The 27953-nt window shown below is 52.7% G+C and overlaps 1 protein-coding gene and 1 long non-coding RNA gene across 5 annotated transcripts in view; both read left to right on the top strand.

The window, feature by feature from the left end:
* Positions 1–27953, top strand: part of SFXN5 (sideroflexin 5) — a 133969-nt gene that overhangs the window by 63148 nt on the left and 42868 nt on the right. For all 4 annotated transcript variants that reach the window (XR_014841694.1, XM_003354772.6, XM_085018916.1 and 1 more), the window contains exons 7-10: positions 10499–10552; positions 11546–11602; positions 13186–13251; positions 25517–25607. Coding sequence is in view for 3 of the 4 variants with exons in the window: in XM_003354772.6 (XP_003354820.2) it covers positions 10499–10552; positions 11546–11602; positions 13186–13251; positions 25517–25607 (268 nt within the window). In the remaining variant the exon portion in view is untranslated. The remainder of the gene's footprint in view (positions 1–10498; positions 10553–11545; positions 11603–13185; positions 13252–25516; positions 25608–27953) is intronic.
* On the top strand, positions 18829–24759 carry LOC146404728 (uncharacterized). Its single transcript, XR_014841695.1, has 4 exons — positions 18829–18937; positions 20239–20372; positions 21156–21361; positions 24605–24759. It is a non-coding gene; the product is annotated as an uncharacterized LOC146404728 (long non-coding RNA).

A 27953-nucleotide genomic window follows, 5' to 3' on the forward strand; every position in this document is an offset into this window, starting at 1 on the left:
TTGAGATTTATTATGGTTTTCTTTGTCACATAGTACATGATTACATCAGTTAGGAGTAGGACCATTTGCATATATCAAAAAGTTCAAAATAGCAGTAGCTTAAACAAAAGAATTCATTTCTCTCTCACATCAAAGAGGTTTGGAGGTAGGCAGATCTCACCAATGTCATTGGAAACTCAGTTGTCCACTTTTCTACACCATTCAAAGTGCTGGCTTCTACTGTTTGTCACCTCATAGTCCAGGATGGTGGCTGAAGTTCCAGTCATCACATCCGCATTCCAGGAAGGAGAAAGAAGGGAGGAGTAAAAAGAATGTACCTCCTTTCTGAGTTAGTTCTCTTTCAGTCGTCTTCATCAAAGTCTCACAACAACAGTTCTGTTTATATTCCATGTAGAATTTAGCTGGATACATAGTCAATCCCCAACTAAAGAGGTTCTGTTAGTGAGAAGGAAGAGAATAGCTCTAGGTCAGTAAACAAGCATCTGCCATAGTAATTTTTTACCATAATAATTTTAATAGATACTCCATTGATGCTTAAAAATAAAAAAATAAGGAGTTCCCGTCATGGCTCAGTAGTTAACGAACCTGACTAGGAACCATGAGGTTGCGGGTTCGATCCCTGGCCATGCTCAGTGGATTAAGGATCCAGCGTTGCCATGAGCTGTGGTGTGGGTCACAGACGCGGCTCGGACCCTGCGTTGCTGTGGCTCTGGCGTAGGCTGGCAGCTACAGCTCCGACTAGACCCCTAGCCTGGGAACCTCCATGTGCCGTGGGTGCGCCCCCACAAAAAATAAAATTAAATTAAATTAAATAAAAATTAAAAAATGTCACTTGGTAGTTTCATCTCTCCCAAACTAGAGAAGTTGAGTTTGGGTCTTATTCCTCATAAGAGGCCAACTGGACCCTTTCAAAATTAATGGCTGCCATCAACTGGGATAAACTAGCTAATCCAAGGGATCACTGACTCAAGTTCACAGGTGTTACTGAGAACACCCCATAGTTTTCCACTCTCTCTTCTTCTTCCTAAGGCAAAGCAATCCATTCAGGGTCCCTACGGCCTCGTAGGCATCATGGGAACTTGGGTGCTGATCCACTCCCATGTCGTTCAGGAGTTCACAACTGAAGTAGATGCTGTGAATGCCCCATCAGGACCAGCCCTCTCCCAGCCTCGAGCAAACATCCCTCTGCAAATAAATGTGCGAGAAGAGGAATCCCTGGCCTCTGAGATCCTGTAGGAATACGGGATTGAGGTGAATGGGCAGTATGACTGGGATGGCCTTAGGGCAACCAGAGCCAAAATGACAATGCTTGCCTAGCCCCACTTCCTAGCTCCAAATCATATTCCAGGATTCAGAACAGCTGGGCCAGAGATCAGGTCCCAGGAAGAACCATTGGTGGTGGAGGACCGTAGCCTTCCATCTGGGCACTTTGACACGGATGAGCTGTATGAGGACTCACTGGCCACACTTCTTCCCAGGGCTGCTGCCTCACCAGCCACTGGCTTTCTCGCCACTTCCACCTGAAGCTTGGCTCCCCTTAGCCACACCACTTCTCCTAAGACCCTGCCTGGTAGCACTGAACATCTCAGCAAATGCCTGGTCTGAAGGGACGTGAAGGTTCCAGTCCATGCCTTAGGGAAGCCCCTGCTGGGATAGAACGGGTAAGAAATATACACATGCAGAAACCACTAAAATGCTTACCAAAATAGAAACGGGGTGCCAGCGAATGTGCTAGGAACTGGATCCCTGAGTGATAAAGGGAAGGGGTGAGTAAGACTGGCAGGTGCCTCGACTAAGATGCTTCTGGAAGGAACATCCAAGCTGCCTCCTACCCAGGTGAGCTGCCCTGGCCTGACCCCACCCCCAGCCCCCACGCAGTTGCCACCTTGCCTGAGGGTAACCCCGCCCCCCTCCCTGCTCACTCCCAGAGCTCAGGAGAAACGAGCTGGTTTTCTCCCAGAAGCTGGTGCCAGTTTAGTCAGCAGATTTCACAGATCTACTGGCACCCATGTAGTGTCTTATTTTAAACTTAACATTTGAAGATGGAAACTTTTCCCCCTTTGATGTGTGGCAAAGAGATCCCAATTTATACATAAGCATGGCGGCTAAGCCAGTGCACCAAGGCTGTTCCCGAGGCTGGTGTAGTTCATTCTCCCCTTTCTTCGGGTACCTTCCCAGAAGAACCCCACCAACTGTGGTCACTTCTGAAAATTGGCATCTCAGGGGTCAGGTTTCCTCCAAGAGATGTGCAGTCCTGTCCTTTCCGGGCACATGTGGCTGGGGAGAGGCCGGGCCAGTGTCCTGGGCCCCATCCTGTCCTTTGCATTTCCCCAGCTGCCAGCCGCGGATCCAGCCTGTGCCCTTGGCTCCCGCAATGTCTCATGTGCCAGGAGCTGGGTTTCTCTTGTGGGCCCGAGCATCTGCAAGGTGGCTTTGCATCTGTGCCTCCCTTCTCAGCCCTGAGGTCCTGACACTGCTTTCCCCCTTTCCTCTTGCTCTTTCCTTCTGGGACTCAGGGCCCCAACCCCCACCCCACCCCCCACCCCCGTATCCAGCTGGGAGCCTGCAGAGGGCAGACTGCGGCCCAGGAGCATCGTCTCGGTGAGTCCAGAGGCCTCGGGTTACGTCAAACTAGATTTCTGTCTTAGAATGTGCAGAGCTTAGTTCACTCTGAACCCTCTCGTTGCAACGCTGCAGGTGATCATATGGGCTTTGAAAGCCTGTTTCTCTGGAGGCGCAGGTGTCAGTCTCGCCGTCTCTGTGGGGAGGAGGGGTGAGCCACAGAGGGTTCAATTTGCGTGAGGATTTGGCTGAGTCCCAGGGTCTTTCTGATGTCTCCCAACCCTCCTCATCCAGACTCTGCTTTTTCACACATTTCAGCCCCACCCCTAACTTTCTTCCTGACCATTGTAATTGGACACCAGTCGTTTTGGACTAGTTTATCCAATCCAAGAGGTGTTGCTTAATTAAGCTGGAATTGACCAGTCAGAGACAACATTTGACAAAAGATAATATTTTCTTTAACTGATTGGGATCCTTTAAATAACAGCACTCTTAAAGCCCTGAAGTGTTACTTTTCAGAGCATTAGCTACATAAATCAGAAGAAAGGGGTGAAGTAGAAGGACAAAATTGTTGAGACTAGGACCCATGTCCAATCCCCCCCCCACCTTTTTTTTTGCCACACCCATGACATGTGGAAGTTCCTGGACCAGTGATCAAATCCATGCCACAGCAGTGACAACGCTGGATCCTTAACCGCTAGGCCACCAGGAAACTCCTTATGGCAGATCTTTTACGAATGAAGGGGAGCCGTTTAGAATTGAGTGAGTCCATGTGGAGGAAGAGCTAGGATGCCAAAGGACTGTTGCTTTACTAGGGAGGACTCGCAGGTGTGTGAGAAGTGAATGTCAAGCTTCCAGAAGCTCTCGAGGAAGACAGACGTTAAACAGATACTTACTGCTGAGGGATGCATCTTGCAAAGAAGGCAGGCAGGCTGCTTGGAGAGCATGAATACAGGGCCTAGCATCATCTTGAGGGTCAGGGAAGGCTTCCTGGAGGAAGTGGCAATGAAGCTGAAACCTGCAGGATGAGGAGGGATTCACCAGGTGGAAATGGGATGGAGAGTTGGAGAGGACTAGCCATTCCAGCCGTTATCTTGCCAAGCAAGATAATTCCGTACACTTGTAGGCTTCCCCAACTTAAGTTTCTGCTCTCAGTTTTTTGATACACACCCTATTTTCCCGTCTGGATTCTCTACACTTTAAAAATTTTTTTCTTTCTCTTGTCGCTTGAGTCACTTTTGTATGAGTGGCAGCCAAAGGGGTGCAAGTGGGGGGGGTTCCCTCAGTTCTCTCCTATCTGTGCACAGAATTGTGACCAGCAGCCTTGTTCCCCTGTCCTTGTTGGCAGCTGTTTCTGTCCCACTTGTGGCCTAGCAGGTTTAGCTGTTTGGCAGTGCCTCCTTCCCACCCGGAGACCTTATCTTTCTGCAAAGGTTAGAACCTTCTGAAGGAGGAGACCTGAAGTGAAGATGTGACTTTTCATGTGAGCCCATTGCCATATGGGTGCAGTTGGCCCCATTCCTGACTCTGTCCTGAGATGAGGCTCTATCACAAACTTCCCTTCTTCCTGGACCAGCTCGGGAGACCCCAGAATTGGGCCAATGGTCAGCAGGTGGAGTGGGTAGATAAGCTAGGCTGCTCAGGAACCAGCGTCAATAGGGAAGACATTATTCTAGGTACATTAGTGATGGTACAGAATTTTGCCAGGAAGGCCAGCATATTCACCCTTCAGATGTGGTAATTCCTGTATTAATCTGCTGTTGTTGATTATAGTGCTGTGTAACAAACATCCACAGAACTTCAGTGGAAGCCATAAGCATTCATGCTTAGGAATCTGCAGTTACCTGGGGTTTGGATGGTCTAGGTTGGGCTTGACCGAGGCAGGTCTGCCTCTTACTACAGATCTGGGCTCAGCCCCCCAGGCTGGACACTGCTCCTTGCGTCTTATCTTCCTTGGACAAGGACACTGGTCGGGACGTCTCCTCTTGGCAATGTGAGCAGCACAGGAGTCCAGCAGAAACACATGAGGCCTCTGGGACCTGGGCTCAGAACTGCCACACTACCACTTTCTCCCATGTGCCATTGGCCAAAGCAAGTCATATGGCCAAGCAACCCCAAGAGTATAGAAATATATTCCTCCCTTGGCATCAGTATGGATCCAAGGAGGAATGAAGATTCAGGGGAAAAGCTCAATCTACCCCCCTCTCCAAAGGCCAACACCCCCATGCAATCTGACTTTAATAAAAGAAGTAAGGAAAAGATGGGTGATGGCGGTCCTGATCACAGCTCAGCATAGGTCTTTTCCCTGCCAAAAATTAATTCTCTCCCCACCTTTATTTTTCCTTCCTAGGGCCACATGTGCGGTATATGGAGGTTCCCAGGCTAGGGGTCGAAGCGGAGCTGTAGCTGTTGGCCTCTACCACAGCTCACGGCAATGCCAGATCCCCAGCCCCCTGAGCAAGGCCAGGGATCAAACCCACATCCTCATGGATGCTAGTCAGATTCGTTTCCGCTGCGCCACTATGGGAACTCCCTAATTCATGTTCTTAATAATGAATTAGCAATGTTCTTGCAGGGTGTGTTGCGGGTCCAGCTTTATGCTGAGTGCTTTGGGGACATCAGAGAGAAAAGCCCTGGGTCTACTATCAGAAGCTCACCATCCTTTGAGGGATAAGCCTTGTGTTTAAATATAAGATGGGGCTAAATGATACTCAGTTGTATGATGCACGCTGTCGAGTTCAGAGAAATGGGACCAGTGATGACTGGAAAAGAATGAGATGGAAAGAGAGGAATGATACTAACACCTAGCGAGCACTCGTGTGCCAGATACCAGGCCACATTCTTTCCATGCCTTCTTCCTCTCGTGGTCATGTAGAGAAGTCCCAGGATCATCCCCATTTAACAGATGAAAAAACAGAGGCACAAAGAGCTCAGGTTACCTGTGTGTGGTCACACAGTGGGTAAACTCTAGAACCAGGATTTGAGGCCATCTCCTTCTGCAACCAGAGCCTGAGTGTTTATCCCCGGGGCCCCAGGGCTGCCCATCCAAGGGGCAGGAAGGCAAAGCTAGACAGATGTGCCGAGAGCATGGCTGCCGGGGGTGGGAGCTGTGGAGGGGACCCCAGTCGCATTAGGAGCTATAAATGGGAGCAAAGAGAGGATGTGCGATTTGGCCGGGGTCCTGCAGGCTGGGCTGGAAATTCTGGCTGCCGGCTCTCCTTCCACGTTCCCTGGTCCCAGGCGTGTTCTGGGCTCTCTCCACCCGCCTCGTGGCCACGCCTGAAGCGTTTCCCTCTTGGAAGAGGTGCAGCCCATTGGCATTGGAGCCGGTGGACTGGCTCCCTCTATTCATCTCTTTCCTTCTTTCCCCTGCCATGTTCTGGAAAGGGCGGCGGGAGGGAATGTAGGCAGGTTGCACCAGAGATATACATCTGAGAACTGAAGGAACATTTATTTTTAATTTAGACTTAAAAAGAAAAAAAGGAAGTTATAAAATATCTGCTCTTGCTCCTGGGATTGTGCAGATGGTGCCGCGTGTTGCCTAATAGGGAGCGAGGCTGGCGCCCGTGTGCTCCCGGGCCCCCCAGCCTGACGGTCGGACCCCGAAGGCGGGATCCCTGCTCCTCTTGCCTCAGCCTCTGACGGCTCCCCTGGGCCCCTCTGGCCGGTGCAGTGTGGTGCTCGGCTGCCTTCATCCCTCACCCTTCCTGGACTGCTTGCCCCAACCTCCTCCTTCAATGAGGCCAGTCTGTTGGCTGGTCCCAGTTCCTGAGCCTGCACAGGCACCCCTCGGCCCCATCCCACCGCTGCCTTTGGCAGAGAGCCAGGGCACACTGATCTCTCCCTTAACTCCTGCTTTGATGTTAAACTTTATGCATTTTATACACATCCAAATACCTAATTAAACCACCTTGTCATTCCCTTCCTTTCTTCCTTCCTCCCTCCCTCCCTCCTTCTCTCTCTCTCTTTTTGCATTTTTTAGGGCCGTACTTGCAGCATATGGAAGTTTCCAGGCCAGAGACTGAATCTGAGCTGTAACTGCCGGCCTACACCACAGCCACAGCAACAGGGAATCCAAGCCACATCTGTGACCTACCCCACAACTCACAGCAATGCCAGATCCTTAACCCACTAGCGAGGCCAGGGATCGAACCTACCTCCTCATAGATACTAGTCGGATTTGTTACCACCGAGCTGCCACAGGAATGCCTACCTTGCCATTTTCATGCCCCGGGAGTTGTAAAAGTTCTCATACATTTTCCAGACTGGTCTTTGTGTTTACTGTGGTTAGGCTGTATATCCGCCTCTTCTGGCAATCCCCACTGGGAGCAATATGGAACTCGGTGCATAGAAGATGCTTGAAGATGGGCGTGGAAAGTGACTCTGTATTCAGGGAGATGAGCTGGAGAAGGGGGCCCTAAAATCAGAGTCGAGGCCCCCAAGCCAGGAATCAGGTGACCTGACTCTTGCTCTAGTTTGCTTTGAAGCCTTGGGCAAACCACCGAATTTCTCTAAGCTTCAGTTGCCCCATTTGCAAAATATAGAAAGTAATCTCTAGTTTGAGCTCCCGAGTTATAACGAGGGTATGGTAAGTGACATAAGGAGCAATGCTTAGTAAAATCAGTCAATCCATCTCTTTAAGAAAGCATGGGGAGTCACAGGTGCCCAGCATGACATCAGGCTGTGATAGGGCAGGAGTTTGGGATGGAAGCTGAACACACTGGCCAACAAGATAAAAAGCTCTGTGTGTGTGTGTGTGTGTGTGTGTGTGTGTGGCATATCCTGGGTACTAGTTTGGTTAAGTTTAGGGCTCTGGTTTTTTCTGGAAAAGACGAAAAAAAAATTATTTAAAAAATTTATTTAAAAAAAAATTATGGGCCACAAGAAAAAACAAGTGAAGATGAAAATGAGACAAAAAAAAAATTAGGGAAGGAAGGATAAGATGAAACCAGGAGTGAAGTTTGGACACAGATACACACAATGACATCTGTACCCTTGGCAGGTGTGGGTCATGGAGATCCCACCTGGGCTTCTTGACAGTCAGGGCTAAGAGTGACACAGGTCAATGCCCAATGTCTGCAAGACAGATGCAAACCAGATGTTCAAAAGCATCAATTTCTGATCCTGAGATCAGGAAAATTTCCCCCAAGAGGCTTCATAAAGGGACCCTGGGACGTCATGAGCAGTGAGTGTCCTGGACAACAGCTGTCTGGTAAATACAGTGAGTCCCATAGGCTGCATCTTATGATGCTCCTGGTGGCCCAAGCACAGTAGGGGGGTGTGCCATAGGGACTGAGGGGATGAAGGCAATGTCTTTCATAGCACAGGGTGCTTATAAACCTACGGATTAGGGGGAATGATGTGCTGAGGTCCCAACAGTGGAAAAACAGCTTTTATTTCTTCAGACTTTGGGAGGCAGCCAGACAGACAAGTGTATCCGTACATCCACGCAGGCTCTTGTGCGCATGTGCACATGCGACACACCCCTTCAGGCTCACGCTCTTTCCAGCTTCAGGCCTCTCTAGGCCCAGCTTTCTCTCTATGGTCAGGCTCCTGCACCCAGGGACTAGGAGAGGATCTGGTCCCCCTGCGTTCCTTCTCGGCAGGACCGATGGGGGTGAATTCCCTTTACAGACAATGGGACGGTCTCTGTGGATTTCACACCTACTCCGTGGAACCTGAGACTAGGATTCAAACTGAGTTAAGACTCCAAGGGCAGCCTCTTCACTCTGTAAGTGAGAAGGCTGGAACCCCAAAGGGGAATGTCTAATGCTGGAGCTCAGGCGGGGTCAGAGCTGAGGCTGAGACCCAAGCTCTCCTGATTCTCACTCCAGCACACTGAGCTGTCGTTGCAAAGGAACATCGAGTTGGGATCTTATTTTGGGGAGAAGAGTATCAGAAGATAATTCTTCATCGGCACCATGGAATGGCTTTACATTATGTAATTTTATTCAAACTGATATGGGCCAATAAATATAAATGTGTATGCATGTTCGCTGTTTTAAAACATTTTAATGTTTAAAACATGATTTACTAATGCTGCTCAGGATGTCTAGAATTTGATTTACTGCATAGAATTGAATGTTTATACTTGTTCCTTACAGGAATTCTTGCCAAAGAGCCATTTTATCTACAGGAATAATAAATAAGTCAATATGTGGATGGTTGTGCACATTTTTTCCATATGCAGCAGTACTTGGTAGATGTTATTTTGCACACGAGCATTCAGAAGGTAAAATTGAGAGAAGGAGTTCTCTTGTGGCTCAGTGGGTTAAGGATCTGGCATTGTCACCACTGCAGCAGCTCAGGTCACTGCTATGACACAGGTTCAATCCTTGGCCGAGGAACTTCGGCATGCCGTGGGTGTGGCCAAAAAAGAAAGAAAAGAAAAAAAGAAGGTAAATTGAGAGATACCCATGGATCCGTGATGTCCAGGATTTGGTCAGTGTCAACATCACACAATTCATCTTGACTTAAACCTAAAAAGCAAAGACAGTGAGTCTAGATCTAAGGTGATACTTAGGCTTTGGAAATAATGGAGCCACGCCTATGTCACCAGACTTGGCTATATGTACATCTTCGTTCATTCTCTCACACATTCAACAAACACTCATTCAATGGCTTAAACATAGGGTAGGTTTTGCTTCATGGGGGCCCAGAGATAATATACAAATTTCCCAAAATTTGTCTTTGTAAAACCCTTAAGGCCTTTGAAATGAATTTTTCTTTTCTTTTCTTTCTTTCTTCTTCTTTTTTTTTTTTTTTGTCTTTTCTGTGGCTGCACCCGTGGCATATGGAAGTTCCCAGCCTAGGGGACGAATCAGAGCTGTAGCTGCCGGCCTATGCCAGAGCCACAGCAACGCAGGATCCGAGCCAGGTCTGCAACCTACACCACAGCTCATGGCAACGCTGGATCCTTAACCCACTGAGCAAGGCCAGGGATCGAATCCGAAACCTCATGGTTCCGAGTCGTATTTGTTAACCACTGAGCCATGATGGGAACTCCTGAAATGATTTTTATTAACCCTCACAAAAATCCTATTGGATGGCTAGGCTGTGAAGAATTTGGGTTACCTGGGTGGAAGTGAAGGTGATCCTTTTGTTTGTTGGTTTGTTTTCATTGGTCCCCTGCCCACCAACTATGAAAACATGCATGTCTGCTGTTAAAGGAATACAGAAATATTCAAGAAGAATGTGAGAAAAATGCCACGTCACCTGACCTTCAGGGACACTTATATGCTGTGCTACAGATTTTCTTATGCCTAGAGATATGTATATGTATGTGTGTTTGTGTATATGCATATATATGATGAGATTTCTCTTTTTTTGGCCATGCCTGAGGCCTGTGAAAGTTCCAAGGTCACGGATCAAACCTGCGCCACAGTGATGACCTGAGCCTTAACCCCTGAGCCACCAGGGAGCTCCAAGATTTCTTTTTTTTTCTTTTTTCCTTCTTTCATTAAAAAAATGGGGTATATGCTTATAATGAGATTCTATAATTCTGAAACCAAGTTTTTTTCATCATACACCATCTCACTGTGGGCAGTCCTTTTTTTTAGGATTGTGCCCTCAGCATAGGGAAGTTCCAAAGCTAGGGGTTGAATCAGAGCTACAGCTGCCGGCCTGCGCCAGAGCCACAGCAACACAGGATTTGACCTGCATCTGCGACCTACACCACAGCTCATGGCAGCACTGGATCCTTAACCCACTGAGCGAGGCCGGGGATCAAACCTGCGTCCATGAATATTAGTCGGGTTTGTTATTGCTGAGCCATGACGGGAACTCCCTGTGGGCAGTACTTTGTGCGTACACATCATACATATCTGTTTGTACAGATCCAGCTCCCTTTTGTCCATGACTGTGTCATTTTTCTTTGCAAAGGTGTAGGGAATTTTTTTTTTTTTGCCTTCTTCAACCTTTTCTCTCTCTCTCATAGGTGGTTGGTCTTCTCTTGCCCAACCAGACATTGGCGTCCACTGTCTTCTGGCAGGTAACAGCTTCCCAGCAAGCAGAGGGCTCCTGAAGGGGGGGGGGCCTACCAAGTGCTGGTTAGAATGCTCTGTCTCAGTGTCTCCTCTCCATCCAGGCCCCTTGGGGAAAGTCTCCCTGCTTCCTCCTCCTTCCCAACCCAGAAGTCACTGGGAGAAACCCCAGAACTTTGGGCCCTGTTGAGCAGGTCCCAGCAGCCTGAGTCTTGGACCATTATGTATGCTCTAACCTTTGCATGGGTGGCAGGAGGGCTGGCTGGTGCCCTCAACAGGATGCTCGTCCCATGGCCAGTGGCCTCAAGGCCGACGGCCTCATTTTGCCATCAGCCTTACCCAGCTTTGCGGGGAAGGTAACCCCAGGGGTGGCTGGATGGAAAAGCATCACAGACCCTGGTCTCTGCCCTTGGAGACAGTGCAGGTTGTGGCTCTCTGTGTGTGCTGTGTAGAGGAGGGGCAGGAAGAAAAACCTGACTGTCTGCAGAAGAAAATGTCAGCATCTTTCCTGAAAAAGACTCCTCCCAGTGTCCATGTCCGGGCTCTGCCGCTGGAGCAGGACACAGGGCTGGGTATTTCTGGAAGAGCCTCAGGGCTGTCAGTCATTCCAGGACCTGCGTGTCCACCTTCTGTCCAGTAGGTAATGTAATAAGGATGATGTGGCAAAGGCAGCGGGGCCCATTTGGGGCGAACACCGTAAGTGGGGAGAGAGGAGCATCTCTGGCTTGAGATGGGCCACTGGGCTGGGTGGGACCCGTGTCTTGGTTTGCCAGGAACTAAGGGATTTCCCAAGACAGGGGACTTTCAATGCCCAGACCTGCACAGTCCTGCAAACCATGGTGACTGGTCATGCTAACTGGTCAGACAGATGGAACTACCATGAACCAGAGACCCAGGCCTCTCTGGAGGGATGAGGTCTCCCAGGTGCAGGCCTGGCTTCCAGGGAGGTGACCACACTTCCTCTGACTTCTCTTCCCTCCCGCCCCCGCCTTGCCTTTCAGTGGCTGAACCAGAGCCACAACGCCTGTGTCAACTATGCAAACCGCAATGCTACCAAGGTAAGCACCGCAGACCACCACCTGGGGGTGGGCTTCAGGCTGTGACCCTCCCCCTCCCTAGAATGTGGCATGTCACCATCAGGGCTGCCTCCTCTGGGCTCCACTGTCAGGCTTCAGGAGGGCCCCCACTGGGGAGGCCCTCACAACGCGGGGATGAGGAGTTCCCGACATGGCTCAGCAGAAATGAATCTGACTAGGATCCATGAGGATGCAGGTTCGATCCCTGGCCTTGCTCCGTGGGTTAAGGATCCAGCGTTGCCGTGAGCTGTGGTGTAGGTCGCACACCCGGCTCGGATCTGGTGTTGCTGTGGCTGTGGTGTAGGCCGGTGGCTGCAGCTCCGATTAGACCCCTAGCCTGGGAACCTCCATATGCTGTGGGTGTGGCCCTAAAAAGCAAAAAACAAACAAAAAGAAACAAAACTCGGAGGTGAAGAGGGGGCAGTGAAGGGCTAAGCCCCATTGCCTCACCGTTCCCTTCCCCAGCTCTTATACCCAGATCTTGGATCAGGACAGCATCAGCCACATGGGGGCTGAATTCCTCTAAAGTGCCCTCCAAGCTTCCCTGGAAGCTGCCTTGGTGCCCCGGCTGCAAAGCTAAAGGGCTTCTCTTGGGGGTGGGGGTGGGGGTCTGAGAGGATCTTCGTGTCCTCCCCAAAGTCCCCTGCACTCCTGGGACCAGCTCACAATGGAGGTCCTGGCCTTTTTCTCTTGTTCGGGAAGGTGCTGGGTCCCTGCTTGGCTGGCAAGGCTGCCTCTCCTCTTGGTCCCAAAGGCAGGGAGAGCAGAGGAGGATCTAGGTCCCCCAGGGCGGGGGTGGGGGGTGGGGCGCTGTTGGTTTGGAGAGGAGTCTGTGCATTTTCTAACGCTGAGAGGAAGAGGTGGCAGTGGGAACCTCAGGACACCCTCCTTCCTCCCGTCTAATCCTTCCATCCGCGTCTCACTCATGCTTCACCCATGTCCCTGCTTCACTCATGTACGCCTCTGCTTGGATGGCTCCAGTTTACCTTAAACCAAACATCTCCAAAGTTGCTGTTATTGCGTAGGCAAGTTCCGTGGCTTGCTCTGCATTTTCTGGGTTGCAACTTGAGATCCGTTTTCCCATAGAATTACTGAGCGACCGCCTTTGAGGGGCCTAGAAGTCCAGCTGCAGCATGGTTGACCAGACCTGAGAAAGCCAGCCAGACTGTGGCCAGTCTTAACACTGCTATTTTCACCTAGAAAGTGTTCTGGGTGCCACATTTAGCTTCCCAACCTGGAAATGTCCCAGCTGTATAAACGTCTCATTTTGGCCCTCACTATTCTGCACCTCCAGGCGGCAGGGTCTGCCAAGGACCTTTCTAGAATAGGGCAAAAGTGCAGTGGGCCCTTCAGCATCTCTCCAGACACAGCTGCCCTGTGTTTCCATGTGTGGAGCTGCACTGATGGAGGCCTGGATCCCTTTGGCTTCCAGAGGGACTTTCTTCTCGCTTACCCCTCCAGGCTGGTGGGCAGGAGTGCCTCTTGTTGGCTGGGGCTATTTGCAAGGGTGGAGCGTGGGGGCTGCGGGCACCCAGTGGACCTGAAATGCTGTGTCTGTCTTCCAGCCTTCACCTGTGTCCAAGTTCATCCAGGGCTACCTGGGAGCCGTCATCAGTGCCGTCTCCATCGCTGTGAGTAGCCTCGAACTCCCCCTCCCCCCATCTTCTGCATCCTGCTGCTCTGCGGTTGCCCCTCCCAGTATCTCAGGCCAGACCTGGTCTGAGGGTCAGGGCCAGGCAGCGGTGGGGGAGATGGAAGTTTCTGTGTGGGGGCCGTCAGGGCCATCTTCCTAGGCAGAGGAGGGTAGGCCCTGGTGACACTTTCATAGAGCGAGAACACAGGCTGGAGCTCCAGGTTTGGGAGAGCAGGCAGGGAGGTGAGGTGGTGCCCAGGGGCCATGGGAAGGGCTACACACTCCAGCAGGGGCCAGGACGTCTGCCCTAGGGGGGCCCGGATTCACCAAGCATCCTTCTCAGAGGAGCTGCTCTTCGTGCTCAGTGATGTGGCTGTGATGCAGGAGTGGAGGGGCTCGTGATCCATCCCCAAGGTTGATCCAAATGTCACCTCCCCTTTGCTCTTTACCTGAGTTCCCTGAGTCCCCTCTTGGTGGCCTTGGTCATGTGGTCACATGTCTAAGCCCTCCCAGAGTCCTGTGAATTCCTCAAGACAGGTGAGGGAGGCTCATTTTGAATCCCAGAGAGTTTTGAGAATGCAGCAGCTAAGTAGGGGAGGTTTGTAGATTGACTGTGTGAGCACAAGGATGTATCCCAGATGAGGGCAGAGGGCAGGTGACACTGTGAGGAGACTGGGCCAGAGCTAGAGTGGAAGCCCAAGTTCCCAAGACCTTGGCCTGTTCATCCCACCCCTGCACCTCCAGCTGGTCCTCTCTCTATCCTGGCTGGGTGGTCTCCTATAGCCCCCTCCAGAGGCCAAAGTCACAACTTCAATATTTTTATCATTATGTATCACTATCCTTGCATAATAAATACATCTACTATACACGTACTTATTGAGAAAAATAATAAGGAAATGCAAATTATTTTTAAGACTTTTTTTTTTTTTGTCTTTTTGTCTTTTTAGGGCTGCACCCTCAGCATATGGAGGTTCCCAGGCTAGGGGTCCAATCAGAGCTGTAGCCACCAGCCTGCACCACGGTCACAGCAACGCGGGATCCGAGCCGCATCTGTGACCTACACCACAGCTCATGGCAATGCCAGATCCTTAACCCATTGAGCAAGGCCAGGGATTGACCCCAAAAACCTCGTGGTTCCTAGTCAGATTCGTTTCTGCTGTGCCACGACGGGAACTCCAGGGAATGAAAGCTTTTAAAAATTCACAGATAATAATCTTTTTTATGAAACCCGCTTTTCTCATCTCCCATGTCATTAAATCGGTGTAATGACTGTTCATGCCTGGGTACTTTTATTTCACTCTTCTCCTAAAATAGGGATTTGGAGCTGTTTTGAGATGGTCTCGTTTACCCTGTTCCCACGGGGACCAGATCACCTCCAAATGGCTCTTAAGTGGGGTTGCTCCCCATCTCATGGCCAAACTCACTCTCCTTCCCCGAATCCTTATGTCTCACCCCAAGCACGAACGAAGCCAGACCTTGCCCAGTCTATTTCAGTGGCTCATCAGGAGATCACTCACGCACCCTGGTGGTCCCACGGCCTAGCCTGGGACTTCATTTGAGGGTTCTACATATTGGAGATCTCTGATTTTGGGGGGTTACTGCCTGGGGCCAGGAGCTCTTGTGAGAGAGGGGAAGGGCCCTGTCACCTTCTTCCTGCTCCTATGACAAGAGGAGCTGATGGCTCTGTTTAGTTTAGCAGCTTGAAAATCCCATCTTCCTTTTTTGAGGTTCCAGGGAAGGAACGGGGAACTGGGAAGCCACTTGGGGAGAATCCTGAGCTGCCCTGGCCGAGAGGGGCTGGAGTGGAGGGGATCACAGTGGGGGACATCCCCCTTCTGCAGGCTGGGCCTGTGGGCTTCTTCCTCCCAGGCTCTCTGCCTACCCTGGCCTCGCTGTCCCACGCAAGCAGCCCTGTCATTCCACCTGAACCACTTCATAAGGCCAGAGCCAGCCCAGATCGTGGGGTGGGGGTTCTGATGCCCAAGCTGCAGCGTTATGGGGGGCTTGGGTCCCTCTGGGGCTCTCAGACCCAGGGCCTTACCCGCAGGGCCTGGGGGACCCCCCCTTCCGCCTTCCCACCTAGCTGGAGGTGTTCCCTGACCACCCCAGCCCCAAGTCCTAGAAACTTCCATCCTTTTCATACAGTCAGTTATGCCCCATGTCCTGTCCTCTTATTTCAAGCTAAGCAGGGACAGGCCTTGTGTCCTCTCCCCCACAGAGGGGGACCGAGCAGTGGGCCATAAGTACTCGTTCATTAGATTGCTGACCCATTGCGGCCTCCAGGAGGCCCCTCTGAGCTCCGCCCGGAGTGGCAGTGTCCCTCTGCCTGACACCTTCCAGCCGTGAGGGTCTAACTTCGGCAGATGGAGTGGAGTTTCTGACTTGGAAAATTTGCAGCCTGCCTGCTTTTCTTTTGTGTGTGTAAATCACAAAACCTCCAGAAAAAGAGGCTTTATTTTATTTTCCTTTGCCTTGCTCTCTGGAAGCCCAGGCCCCGCAGCCTCATTAACTGATCTCTGCTTCAGTTTGTGACAGGTCCTCCTGCCTGCCCCTCCCGCCCCCCGGGTGAGCCTGTTAAGAGGAGATGACCTGCAAACAAGTGTCACGGCCCCAGTGGTTGGCCCCGTTCTGACATTAATTAAAATGAGTCCCTACAAGCAGGCGGCATGGATGGGGGCTGACAGGCCAAGGGCAGATCCCCGGGACGGAGGACCAGCTGGAGTGGAGGCCAGCCTCCTCTCTGGACCCAGGAGAGCCCTCTTCCCCTCTCTGGAGGGCCCCCAACCTTGGCCAGCAGCCCCAAGAATCAGGGATCCCCAGGGTGCATATCCCCTAACTGCGGCCTCACCCTGGTGGCAGGACCCCCGCCAGGGGCGGTGGGGAGGGGTTAGCAGCCTTTTGGTGAACCCTCTAAATAGATCTGGCAATGTCTGGCTTCTTGCTTGGGAATAAAAAAGAAATTTCGTCTTAAGTTATTTTTGAAATCTAGCAGTTTGCTGTCTTTTAACAAAGGAAGTTCTGTCAGCGCTAACTGTGCATGAGTTTGGGTGTGTGTGTTGAGCACGACTGTGGTGGCCCCCCTGAGCCCTGGGGGAGACCCCGTCACTCTCTTCAGGGGGACAGGGGTGCCAGGCAGTTTGCAGGGGCTGGGGGTCCCACAGACTGGTGTGTCCTTCAAGATGCTGAGAGGGGAAGCTGAGGATACTCTGTGGTGTCTCTGTCATGATGACGAAGGTGATGTGGGTGTGGGGGGGCCCAGGGGAGGGCCCCCGAAGTCACACAGGGCTGACGCTTGTAAGATAAGACTGGAGAGAGGCGAAGGCAGGCTTGGGGGGGTCCAGAAAGAGGGCACAGCACACAAAGAGGCACACGGGAGAAGGAAAGCCTGGCAGATCCTGGAAGCCGTCAGAACATGAGTGTGGCTGCCATGTAAGGAGTAATGGTGATGAGGTGACAATGAAGCGGGGTGGGGGTAGCAGGGACCCATCACGAAACACCGTGACCGCCTTGTCAGGAGTCAGGAGCGTCAGGCCAGGAGCCCCCGCCTGGGCTCAGGGACCTGGGCGTTGCAGAGGGTGCAGGCAGAAGACAGCTGGAGGAGAAGTCGCCGGGGGTTGGCAGGCCCAGCTGAGGAACCCCCCCTCATGGACACAAGGTCCTGGATAAGAGTGGACCTGGGGCTGGAGAGGAAGGCTCAAGGCTAAAGACCCATGTGAACAGTCCGCAGCTGGATGATGGAGCCAGAGTATAAGAGTGGCCTCGTGCCTGATGGTCAGATGCTTCGCCTTCAGCCAGGTCCTGGCTGGCCAAGGACTTTGGCTGGTGGAGAAGTGCTGGCTTCTTTTCCTAAAGGGTCTGGTCCCTGGGGGTCCTTTCTGTATAGGATGCAGAGATTGTTAACCTAGACAGTGGGCACAAATGGTATCCCGGGGGTCCCTGGGCTGGACACCCACCTCTTCCAGCTCCCACTGCTTCCTGGAGCTCCGTGTCCCCGTGAGAGTCATAGCTGCTAACACTTATGGAGCGCCTACGGTGTGCCACATGCTGTTTGGGTGTCCCGCTCCTAAGGTACACCCGAGATACCCCTTGGACCACAGAAGACACCACGAGGGGACCCTGCTGAGGACACTGAGGCACAGAGGTGAGGTCAGTGCTAGAGTTGGGATTCAGTGCAGGCTTAATCAGGAGTCCCTGTTGTGGTGAAGTGGCAATGAACCTGACTAGGATCCGTGAGGCTATAGGTTCAATCCCTGGCCTCACTCAGTGGGTTAAGGACCCAGGGTTGCTATGAGGTGTGGTGTAGGTCACAGATGAGGCTCGGATCCCACGTTGCTGTGGCTGTGGTGTAGGCTGGCAGCTGTAGCTCCGACTCGACCCCTAGCCTGGGAACTTCCATGTGCCGAAGGTAGGGCCCTAAAACGACAATAAAAAAATAAACATCAGGCTTAATCGGACACTACCCTGCTAACAAAAAGACACATTTTTCTTCCTGCTCCCCTGTGTCGTGAGGAGGTAAGAAAAGCTGAGCAGTGTTCTTGGCTTCAAGTTGGAGGAGCTATGTTACCATGTCCCCCGGTAGACAAGACCCTCTGCAGGTGCCCTGAGAACACTGGGGACTGGAAGAAAATTCTTGACAGGCTCTTTAAGTATAATGAGAGGTTGCGCTTCCACTCACCTGCACGTTTGGTTCCTGGGCTTTCTGCAAGACTCTACCTGGCTGGCTCTGTGCTTGGAGGTATAAGTCGGAGTATCCTTGTGATCCAGGGTTTAGTTCAGTGTGTGTTCTGTGGTCCAGGGTGTAGCTCAGGGTGTCCTCCGTTATCCAGCGGTGCCTTGGGGTGTTCTCTGTGGTCCAGTTGTGGCTCAGGGTGTCCCTCATGGTCTAGGGTGTCCCTCCCAGTGTCCTCATGGTCCATGGTGTGGCTCAGGGTGTCCTTCATGGTCTAGGGTGTCCCCCAGTGTGTCCTCATGGGCCATGGTACAGCTGTGTGTCCTCATGGTCCAGGGTGTAGCTCAGGGTGTCCTCATGGTCCAGGGTGTCATCCATGGTGTCCTCCATCATCCAGGGTGTGCCTCAGGGTGTCCTCTGTGGTCCAGTGGTAGCTCAGGGTGTCCTTCATGGTCTAAGGTATCCCTCAGAATGTCCTCATGGTCCAGAGTATAGCTCAGTGTGTCTTTGTGCTTCAGGGTATGGTTTGGGGTGTCTTCATGGACCAGAGCATGTCTCGGGGTGTCCTCGTGGTCCAGGGTGTCGTTTTTGATGTTGTCTATCATCCGGGGTGTGCCTCAGGGTGTCCTCTGTGCTCCACTTGGTATCTCAGGGTGTCCTTCATGGTCTAGGGTGTCCCTCAGGGTGTCTTCTGTGGTCCAGGGTGTACGTCTGGGTGACCTCGTGGTCCAGATTGCATCTCAGGTGTCCTCTGTGGTCCAGGCGTAGCTCGAGGTGTCTCTAGTGGTCCAGGGTATAGCTCAGACCCAGATATTCTTCTCTGAGGCTGATGGACGTAGGAGGCCAATTGCCTGAGAATACAGACCACACTCTTGTCTCACCACTTTCACTCTGCATGCCTTCCAGGTTGGAGGGCCCTCTCTCAGAATCTGAAGTTTTCTGGAAGCCGGCAGATGGTGATGCTGGCCGTGTCAAGTCTGATGCAAATATCAACTCCACAACTGTTTTGGAGAGGGCAAGTTCTTGCCCCTTCCTGGATGCAAGGGGTCTGATGTGACTGGTTTTCCAGCAGGTGGCCAGCAGGTTCCTGTGGGGCATGGTTCAGGGGTCAGGGCTGGTCACCGTTGCAAGCAAAGAAGCCACACAACTGCAGCTGGAGCTGACAGGTGTTTGAACCTCCGCATAACTCTGTCCTGGCGACCTTAGCCCTTTGCTCTTGAACATGCTGCCAAGCAACAGGCTGGCTGAGATTGCAGGATAATTGACCTCCAGAGAGGGTCTTGGTTATTACCAAGAGTTTAATTCTACAATGCACGCCCTCTGGTGGGCATTTTTGGTACCTCCCAGATTCCTTGACCTGCCCTAATCCTTGCTCCCCAGGACCCACAAAAAACCTCCCTGACCATTTTGTTGTATTATTATCCACCACCCAAGAGTAGATCTAAATTCTGACCTAATGCCATCCCTCCTTTCAGACAGGCCCCTTCCATTGTTCTCCAAGGACCCTCGGTCCCACTTATGGCAGCTGCCAGTAGTCTACAGAGCCAGCTGCAGAAACCTGGTATTTCATCCTTCTGAAGCCCACTGAGTCCCCCCTCCCTGCTTACCTGGCTGCCTCCTGCTCTCCCTCAGGGCTCAGTTGGGCTGCCCCTTCCTTGGATGCTTCGTAGCCCCGCCCCCAGGCCCCTCCTACCTCCTCTAAGGCCATCTGCTCAGGTGGCCTTAGAGTTGTGCCCTGCACTGCAGAGCTGTGTTTGCTCAGGTGGATGGCGGTGGTTGCACAAGGCAGCTCTCCTTCGTGGCTCTTTTTTTTTCCTGCCCCTGAAATCATTGACTTGATTTATCTAGCAACATTGATTAAGCACCTACTCATTTCACCAGGCACGGGAGACTCAATGAGGAATGAGTGTGTGCACAGGCCCTGACCTAGCGCTTAGGGCCTATCGGGAGAGACAGGATTTAGTAGAGTCCACAGGTAAAAATATTTCTGTGTGATTCTTTTTTTTTGTCTTTTTTTGCCTTTTCTAGGGCCTCACCCACGGCATATGGAGGTTCCCAGGCTAGGGGTCTAATTGGAGCTGTAGCCTCCAGCCTACACCACAGCCATAGCACCTTGGGATCTGAGCTGCATCTGCCACCTACACCACAGCTCACAGAAACGCCGAATCCTTAACCCACTGAGCAAGGCCAGGGATCAAACACGCAACCTCATGGTTCCTAGTCAGATTCGTTAACCACTGAGCCACGACGGGAACTCCCAGGGTGATTCTATTTTTACTAATATCCCTGTATTACTTTGACTCCCAACATTTTCAGAGGGTAAATGAATATACTTAGAGACTGTGAAAAGTATCTGGAAGGAAGCTTTCCAGCCTCTGCGAGAGGCTGCAAGAGGGGAGCCCCCCAGGGAAGAGGAGGCCTCCCTGAAGGCCTGACATTCAAGATGAAAAGTGAGTAAGCCAAAGGAGGGCAGGGCTGGAAGGTCAAGGACAGAGAGGGGGAGACAGAGAAGGGAAGAGGGACTGGCTCTTGGGCTGAGTGGGGTGGTGGCGAGATGGCTGGAGGCTTGCAAGCCTGTCCAGGCAGTCCTGCAGGGCTGGGTGGGTCTTTAAGTGTGGGGGAAGCCACTGAAAGGCTAACACACATTGGAATCCGTTTTTATTTATGTATTTATTTAGTCTTTTTAGGGCCACACTCATGACACATGGAGGTTCCCAGGCTAGGGGTTGAATTGAAGTTGTAGCTGCAGGCCTACACCACAGTCACAACCATGCCAGATCCGAGCAGCATCTGTGATCTACACCACAGCTCACAGTAACCTGGATCCTTAACCCACTGAGCGAGGCCAGGGATCGAACCCGCAACCTCATGGTTCCTAGTCGGATTCGTTTCCGCTGGGCCAGGACAGGAACTCCCTGGTATCCATTTTTAGAAGACTGCTCTGTCTGCTGTGTAGAGAGTGGATTAGAGGCGTCAAGGGGGGCAAGCAAGGAGCCCAGTTAGGGGGTGAGTGGTTGTCCAGGGAATAAGTGACAGGAGCAGCTGCAGTCAAGATAACCACAGAACACGGAGCTCTGTGCTGTGGGCTGGGCCAGAGCTGGATGTGGGGGGCCAGAGGCTCCTGTCCAGGTTGACCCCTGTGTTTCTGACTTGAGGCGCTGAGCTGGGAATGGGAGAGGCGGCCAGGGGTGGGTGAGGAAGAGCAAGATAACCATTGCTTGCTGTGGCTGCAGGGCCGGCAGAGTGCTTGAAGCCCATCGAGATGGAGGCATCCTGCAGGGGACCGGATGTGTGGGCTGGCGTGGCGACACAGCCTGGGTGATGCAGGCATTGCTCCAGCCCCATCCAATGGCTCCTCGCTGGCCTTGCAGAAGCTGGGCTGCTGTTGGCCTGGAAGGACCTTCCTACTCAAGGAGACGGCCATCAGCTGTCCCTGAAGGTCTGGTATCACGGGAGCTCCCACCCCTCCCCAGTTCTTGGTGCTGGTCAGCACTTACCTCCATTGTGGAGGGAATTGCAGGAAGCTGGTCTTCCCTCCTCTTTCTCTGGCCCCGTCAGTTGCCTGTGGCAAATTCACTGGTCTGGGGGCCAGAGCTTGGAGAGAAGGTAGCCAGAGAGCAGGTAGCCTGCTGCTTCCTCAGGCCAATTCTGAGCGCTCACTGGTCCTGGGCTCTTGGCTTCTCCTAGGACCCCTGTCTGCTGACCACATGGGGAATTCTTGTGCGGAATCCACACCCTGTTTGTGTTCCCTTCCACCGAAATGGAGCCCCTGTTTTGTTCATTTCTATTTTGTGGCTTATCTGGAGGCTGTTAAAACAGACCCCAGGGGACCCACAGCAGTGATTGTTCCATATCTCATTATCTTTCCCGAACCTGATTATTAGCTCAGATTTTTCTGATCGCTAGCTGCTGTTCGTGATGAATTGTGTGCCATTAATGCCAGCTGGTTCCCTTAAACAGGACCCACCATGCCAGGGAAAGTGGGCTGCCGTTCAGAGCCACCAGCCACTTGGCTTTTTAATTTTAATGGGCTCCACCAAATGTTCCAGGCCAAAGGGTCCCCAAGGAACCAGAACAGACGGGCTCCCAACCCCCAGTCTGCAGCCCACCCTGGTTCTCTCCCAGGCTGTGGCCATCCTAGCTGCAGGAACAGTAAGCCCTGATTTGGGGGGTCTCCCCTGAATGCATGCCTTCCTGCCATCAGGCGCATCCTAGGCGAGTGGATGGGTGACCTCACCAACTCTTAGTGAGCCTGTGGCTGCACATGTGCCCAGGCCTTCTCCCCACTTTGCTGGTTGCAGCCCCTTCCCTGGGCTCAGGCCTGTGGGCCATTGCATTTAGCAAAGTGTGTGTGCCTCACTAAATTTCACCTGTCCATACTGGGGAGACCCAGGTGGGTTTCAGGGAAGAGGTGGCCAGAGAAGGGGGACCCAAGCATTGTTTTCTCTCTTCTTTCCTCCCGCCTAGCTGGGGTGGGGGAGACAGGCTGAGTCACTCACCCTGGGCTGTGTCAGTCCTACCTGGTGGCAAGAGCAGCCAGCCAAGGAGGGGAAGGCTTGAGGGTAGGTGGGAGGGTTGAGGGTTTGCTGCAGCCAATGGCCGTTAATCCTTCTCGCCCTCCGCCATGCCTGCCTCCAAGAGGCAGTGAGGGGAAGGGTTCGAGCTCCCTGCTGGCTTGTCTCCTTGACTCCTGCTCCCCATTCCTCCAGCATCTCCTGCATCTTTCCAAACAGATGTGTGAGGTTTTGGACCCAGATCTTCTGTTTTCTAGCTACTGAGGGCAGAGGTAGCTCTGCCTGGAATTGCCTTTCACTCATCTGGGCCCCAGCTCCATGCAGGTCTTTCAGGGAGGCTTTTGCAGTGCACACAGCCAGTTTTAAATGGCATTTATTTATTTATTTATTGCTTTTTTTAGGGCCACACTTGCGACATATGGAGGTTTCCAGGCTAGGGGTCTAATCGGAGCTGTAGCCACTGGCCTACACCACAGCCACAGCAACGCCAGATCCAAGCTGCATCTGTGACCTACACCACAGCTCACGGCAACGCCAGATCCTTAACCCATGGAGCAAGGCCAGGGATCGAACCCGCAACCTCAGGGTTCCTAGTCAGATTTGTTTCCACTGCACCACAAAGGGAACTCCTGGCTTGTAGTAATTTAAAAACAAAATGGCATGTCAGACATTGCTCGCGGAGATGGAGGACCATTGGAAAGCAAGTAGCACAGCGGCTGAGTGAGGCTTTGGAATTAGCAGACCCTGGGTTTGGATCCTCGTTTTACCTGCCTCAGTGTCTGAACTTGGGCAGAGGGACTTAACCTCTCTGAACCTGTCTGAATGTCTCTGAACCTGTAAAAGGGGGTGAGGTGCCCTATCCATAAGCCTGTAGTTAAGCTGGGTCACATGACGTGGTTGGCCCGAGGCATGCCCTTTTCCCCTCCTCTGCTTCACCCCTGATGCCCTCCTGTGTGTCCCCTGGCCTCTCTCCACACTGGCACTCTGAGAGACATATTCCCTGGTATTGAGGGGGGCGGTGAGGGGGACCATTTCTGAGTCACAGAGATAGTCACTTGCTGCTGCGACTTGGAGAGTTCCATCTGTGTCCCAGGGGCAGCCCTGAAGCATCAGGGCTGCCGGGCCCAGGGTGGGCTGGCAGATCTCCAGCCTGCCCCGGTACACTGAAGTGTGTCTGAGCTGCCACGAGTCTCTCTGCCTCCCTGCCTCCCCTTGAATGGGCAGAGAGAATAAGAATTGGGCACTGACCACCAGCTGGAGGCTTCAGATGAGCACCTGAGCGCCCAGGCTGGGTTTGCCTGATGGTGCTCTGGCTCCAGGGTCAGGGCTTGGGCTGCCCGGTGGCTGGCGGTCTAGCACTTCTATCTTCCCAGGTCTCACAGTGGCAGCCTGGGCTGGGCCATTCCTGCCATGCCGTGCTCTGATTTGACTGCTGCGGGCCCCCCACAGCCCTGGAGGCCTTCCCAAGGCTCTGCGGTTCCCCCAACAACCCAGAAGGTTGAGGCCAGAGCCAGGACCTGCTGAGCCACCGGATGCGCCAGAGCCGAGAGCAGGCTGTCCGGGCAGTCAGGCCAGGAGGCCCACAGCCGCCCCTGCTGCCCCTCCTCTCAGGAACGATGGATGGGGGAGGGCTGTCTCTGGCCTCAGTTCGGGGGAACAAAGACCTCTACACACCCAGCTTCTGGTCTGGCCACAGGCATCCTCTTTTGTCTCTGTGCTCAGGCTGTTTTCCTTCCAAAAGGTCCTTCTCCCCAGCCTAACCCTCCCCAGAATAACCCCACCTCCTGCTCCTCCAAAAGCCCCTCTTCCAGCCTTTGCTAATCTCTCCATCTTTTCAGTCGTTCCTTGCGTTTATCCCTCAGCTGCTGCTTTACTGAGCATGTACTACGGGCCATCCATGGCCCTAGGGACCCGGTGTGCAAAGAAGAAGGCACGTCCCCTCCCTGTCACTGCGGAGGGGACATCAGACCGCCAAAGAGGGTTCCTAGAGCTGGGAAGGAGGGGCTGGTGATGTGCCAGGGGGCGGCTTTCTGCCTGGGGGAGGTGACATCATTCCTATACAGCTTCATTTATTGAGGTCTTTTAGGTGCTCATGCTGAGCACTTTACAGCCACTCCTGGAACAGCCTCGGGACGGGACGCTGGAGCTATTACCGTCCCCTTTTACAGACAAGGAAACGGAGGCAGAGAAAGGGGAAATGAGTCCCAGAGTCAGTGACCCTGGAGGCGGAGCGCAGAGGTGGGCCTTAAAGAACAGACGTGGACTGGAGCACAGGAAGGGAGGCACTTGGGGCTCGGGGACCTGCACGAGCAAAGGCCCCAAGGTGGGAAATTCACGCAGCGTTTCAGCTGACTGGATGGGGCAGACAGAACATGGGGTGATGGGGGAATGGGGAAGTGAGTTTATGGAGGCCGAGGCGGCTGCATGAAGGAGTCTGCACCGTCTTGCACAGGCCAGGGGGAGGTGTTGTCCTGGTGGAGGGGACTGGACCTGTGTTCCAGGAAGATGCAGTCAGCGTGGGGGATGGAGTGGAGTGGGAGTGCCCAAGGCAAGGGGCAAGGGGGGCCCTGGTGGCCTGGGCTGGGAGAGGGGAGCTGGAGTCTGAGTGGAGATGGACAGTGAGCCCAGGACGTCCGCTCTGGGCGGCTCTGCTTAGCTCTCTCGTCACCTGTGGGTCTCCCTCTGCTGAGTCCGCCTGCTCTGGCCGGGCCCTGGAAAGGTGCTGCTGAAGAGGCTGGGTGGGAATGACAAGGTCCTATGCTTCATTTATTTGTAGATTTTGTGTTCTAATAGCAGCCATCCCACCATCACTTTTCCTCTCCCCGGAGAGGCTGTGTGTGCGCGCCTGTGTGTGTGTGTTTGTGTGTGCGACTGATGCTCTTCTCCCTCTGGGATGACTGGGCAGTGGTACTTTAAATAGCACTGCGGCTCTGCAGCACCCAGTCAGGCTGAGGATTGAGGGTCTGGGGTGCAGGTGCAGGGCAGGCTGGTACCCCTCAGTCGCTGCTCTTCCCCTAGCCCACCCCGTCCTCCCACAGGTGCTGAAGCATCACACACCCTCTCTGTTTTCTCTTTCTAAGGTGGGCCTTAATGTCCTGGTTCAGAAAGCCAACAAGTTCACCCCAGCCACCCGCCTCCTCGTCCAGAGATTCGTGCCATTCCCCGCCGTAGGTAAGACTTGTGCAGTGAGGAGAGCGTGTGCGTGTGGGCAGGTGGGGCTGCCAGCCTCTGGGGAAACTGGACGGTCCCGCCACACCTCTTCTGCCCCTGGGGGCCTCCCAGCTGGGGCGACTGGAATAAAATGCATGCAGATAGAAGAAAGGGTGACAGGGGCCCCACCTTCCAGCTCTGCCTGAGATACTGCTTTTAGCACAGGGATTCTTTTTTTGTTTTTGCTTTTTTTAGGGCCACATCTGCAGCACATGGGAATTCCTGGGCTAAGGGTCAAATCAGAGCTACAGTTGCCGGCCACAGCCACAGCAACACAGGATCTGAGCCGCATCTGACCTATGCCGCAGCACGGGATCCTCAACCCACCGAGCCAAGCCAGGGATCAAACCTGCATCCTCATGGATCCTAGCCGGGTTCTTAACCCGCAGAACCACCCCAGGAACTCCAGCACAGACATTCTTAACCCGGGGTCCTCAGACACCCTCTGCCTTGCGGTCCGTAGATAAGATGCAGTGGATCTCATGAACTCCGTTGGGAAAAGTATACTAACCTTTAACTGAAATTTAACATTTTCTTCCATCGTGAATATAGGCAGCAAATCACAGTAACAAGCAGGACCTGTGACTGTCAGCAGTAGAAATCACAGATAATTTCATGTCACATTACAGTCGTTACAGAGTTCTTAAAATATCACTTATGCTCAGCACTAATTCAAAATCATGGTACTTGATAGACCCACTGGCAGATCTTGTTTTTTAATTCATTAGTTTTTTTCTTTTTGTCTTTTTTGCCATTTCTTGGGCCCCTCCTGCAGCATATGGAGGTTCCCAGGCTAGGGGTCTAATCGGAGCTGTAGCCCCTGGCCTACACCACAGCCACAGCAATGCGGGATCCAAGCCACGTCTGTGACCTACACCACAGCTCACGGCAGCGCCGGATCCTTAACCCACTGAGCAAGGCCAGGGATCGAACCCGCAACCTCATGGTTCCTAGTTGGATTTGTTAACCACTGAGCCACCACAGGAACTCCATTAATTCATTAGTTTAAAATCACATCTCTTACTGTATCACAATTGAAAAAAAGCATTTGGATAGCTTATTTCAATATAACCCCTTTGTGATTTTACATATTTTGTTTTATGCATTCAGAGACATTGTTTTGGGAGGGGTGCATCGGCCTTACCAGCCTGTCACAGGGGTTGCTGACACAAGGGAAGGTTCAAGGCTCCCGCTAGTCTGGGGCTCCAAGCCTTGTGTGGTGGGCCCTTTGCATTTCAGGAGCCTCCACTAATAGGAAGCTGCATGCAGGGTGTGTGTGTGTGTGCGTGCATGTGTGCACTTGTGCATGATTTCAGCAGAGTTTTTGCTGCTCTTGAAACCCTGAGCTCACAATAGATGCCCTGGGCCTCGGCCCTGGGGTTCCCTAAAGCCCAGCCTGGCCCTTAAGAAGCCTATACCTTATTTTGCCACAGTGAAAGTTAAAAAAAACCCCACAAAACTACAAAGAAATATACAACCCTGAAAGAAACACAAGGCCGACCACCATTAGTCATCAAAAGAGAACAAGTGTTTGAGTCATGACACCAAGTTCCCCATCTGATGGCGGAGGACAGAGATGGGGCAGGGCCAGGAAGGGCGTGAGGTCCCATGTGACCTCCCTAGTGCCAAAGCTCAATCTGGAGAGCCTGGCCTGAGACCCGAGCTCATGGTCCCAACCCTGTTCTTTACTTCCAGGGCTCAGCTTCCCCATCTGTGATATGGGGGCACCCACCTCTACCTTCCTCCAAGCTTGAGCTGAGGCTCAAATGAGACCACAGACCCTTTCCATTCATAGGAAAGTGCTTTGAAGCACCTGCAACGCTCCTGCGAGAAGGTGGGAGATCATTATTGAGCAGCCCCACCTCCTCAGGAGCCCAGAGGCTAATGAACTCCCAGGACCAACCACCCGGCTGGTCCTCAGCCGACCCAGATAATTGCTATAGCAACTCCACACTTTTAATGAACTCTCAGCTATTTCTGGCGTGGGCCATTAATGGAATAACTCTTTAGATCTGACTTTGTTAAGGAGCCTAATTGAGTGAACACAGCTGCCGACCCTGCGTTCCCCGCCATCCCGAGCGGGAGGGTCAGATGCAGCCTGAGGAGGGGCAGCTCTCAGCTGCACTGGACTGGATTTTTGGTCTCCATCGAGATGTAATCTGTCCTTGAGCCAAACTTCAGGTAAAGACTCTGCCAGGGTCCCATTCCAGCCCTGCTCTGCTGGCCGTCTTGCTGTGTGACCTTGGAAGGGTCTTAATCTCTCTGGGGCTCCCTCAGGAGGAGGGTCCCGGCATTCAGGTTGGACCC

Source organism: Sus scrofa, chromosome 3 (assembly GCF_054392235.1).
Source record: "Sus scrofa isolate SSC_HxYL_T2T_F1_AM1 chromosome 3, Sscrofa_HxYL_maternal_Yorkshire_Landrace_v2.0, whole genome shotgun sequence".
NCBI classification, from domain to species: Eukaryota; Metazoa; Chordata; class Mammalia; order Artiodactyla; family Suidae; genus Sus; species Sus scrofa.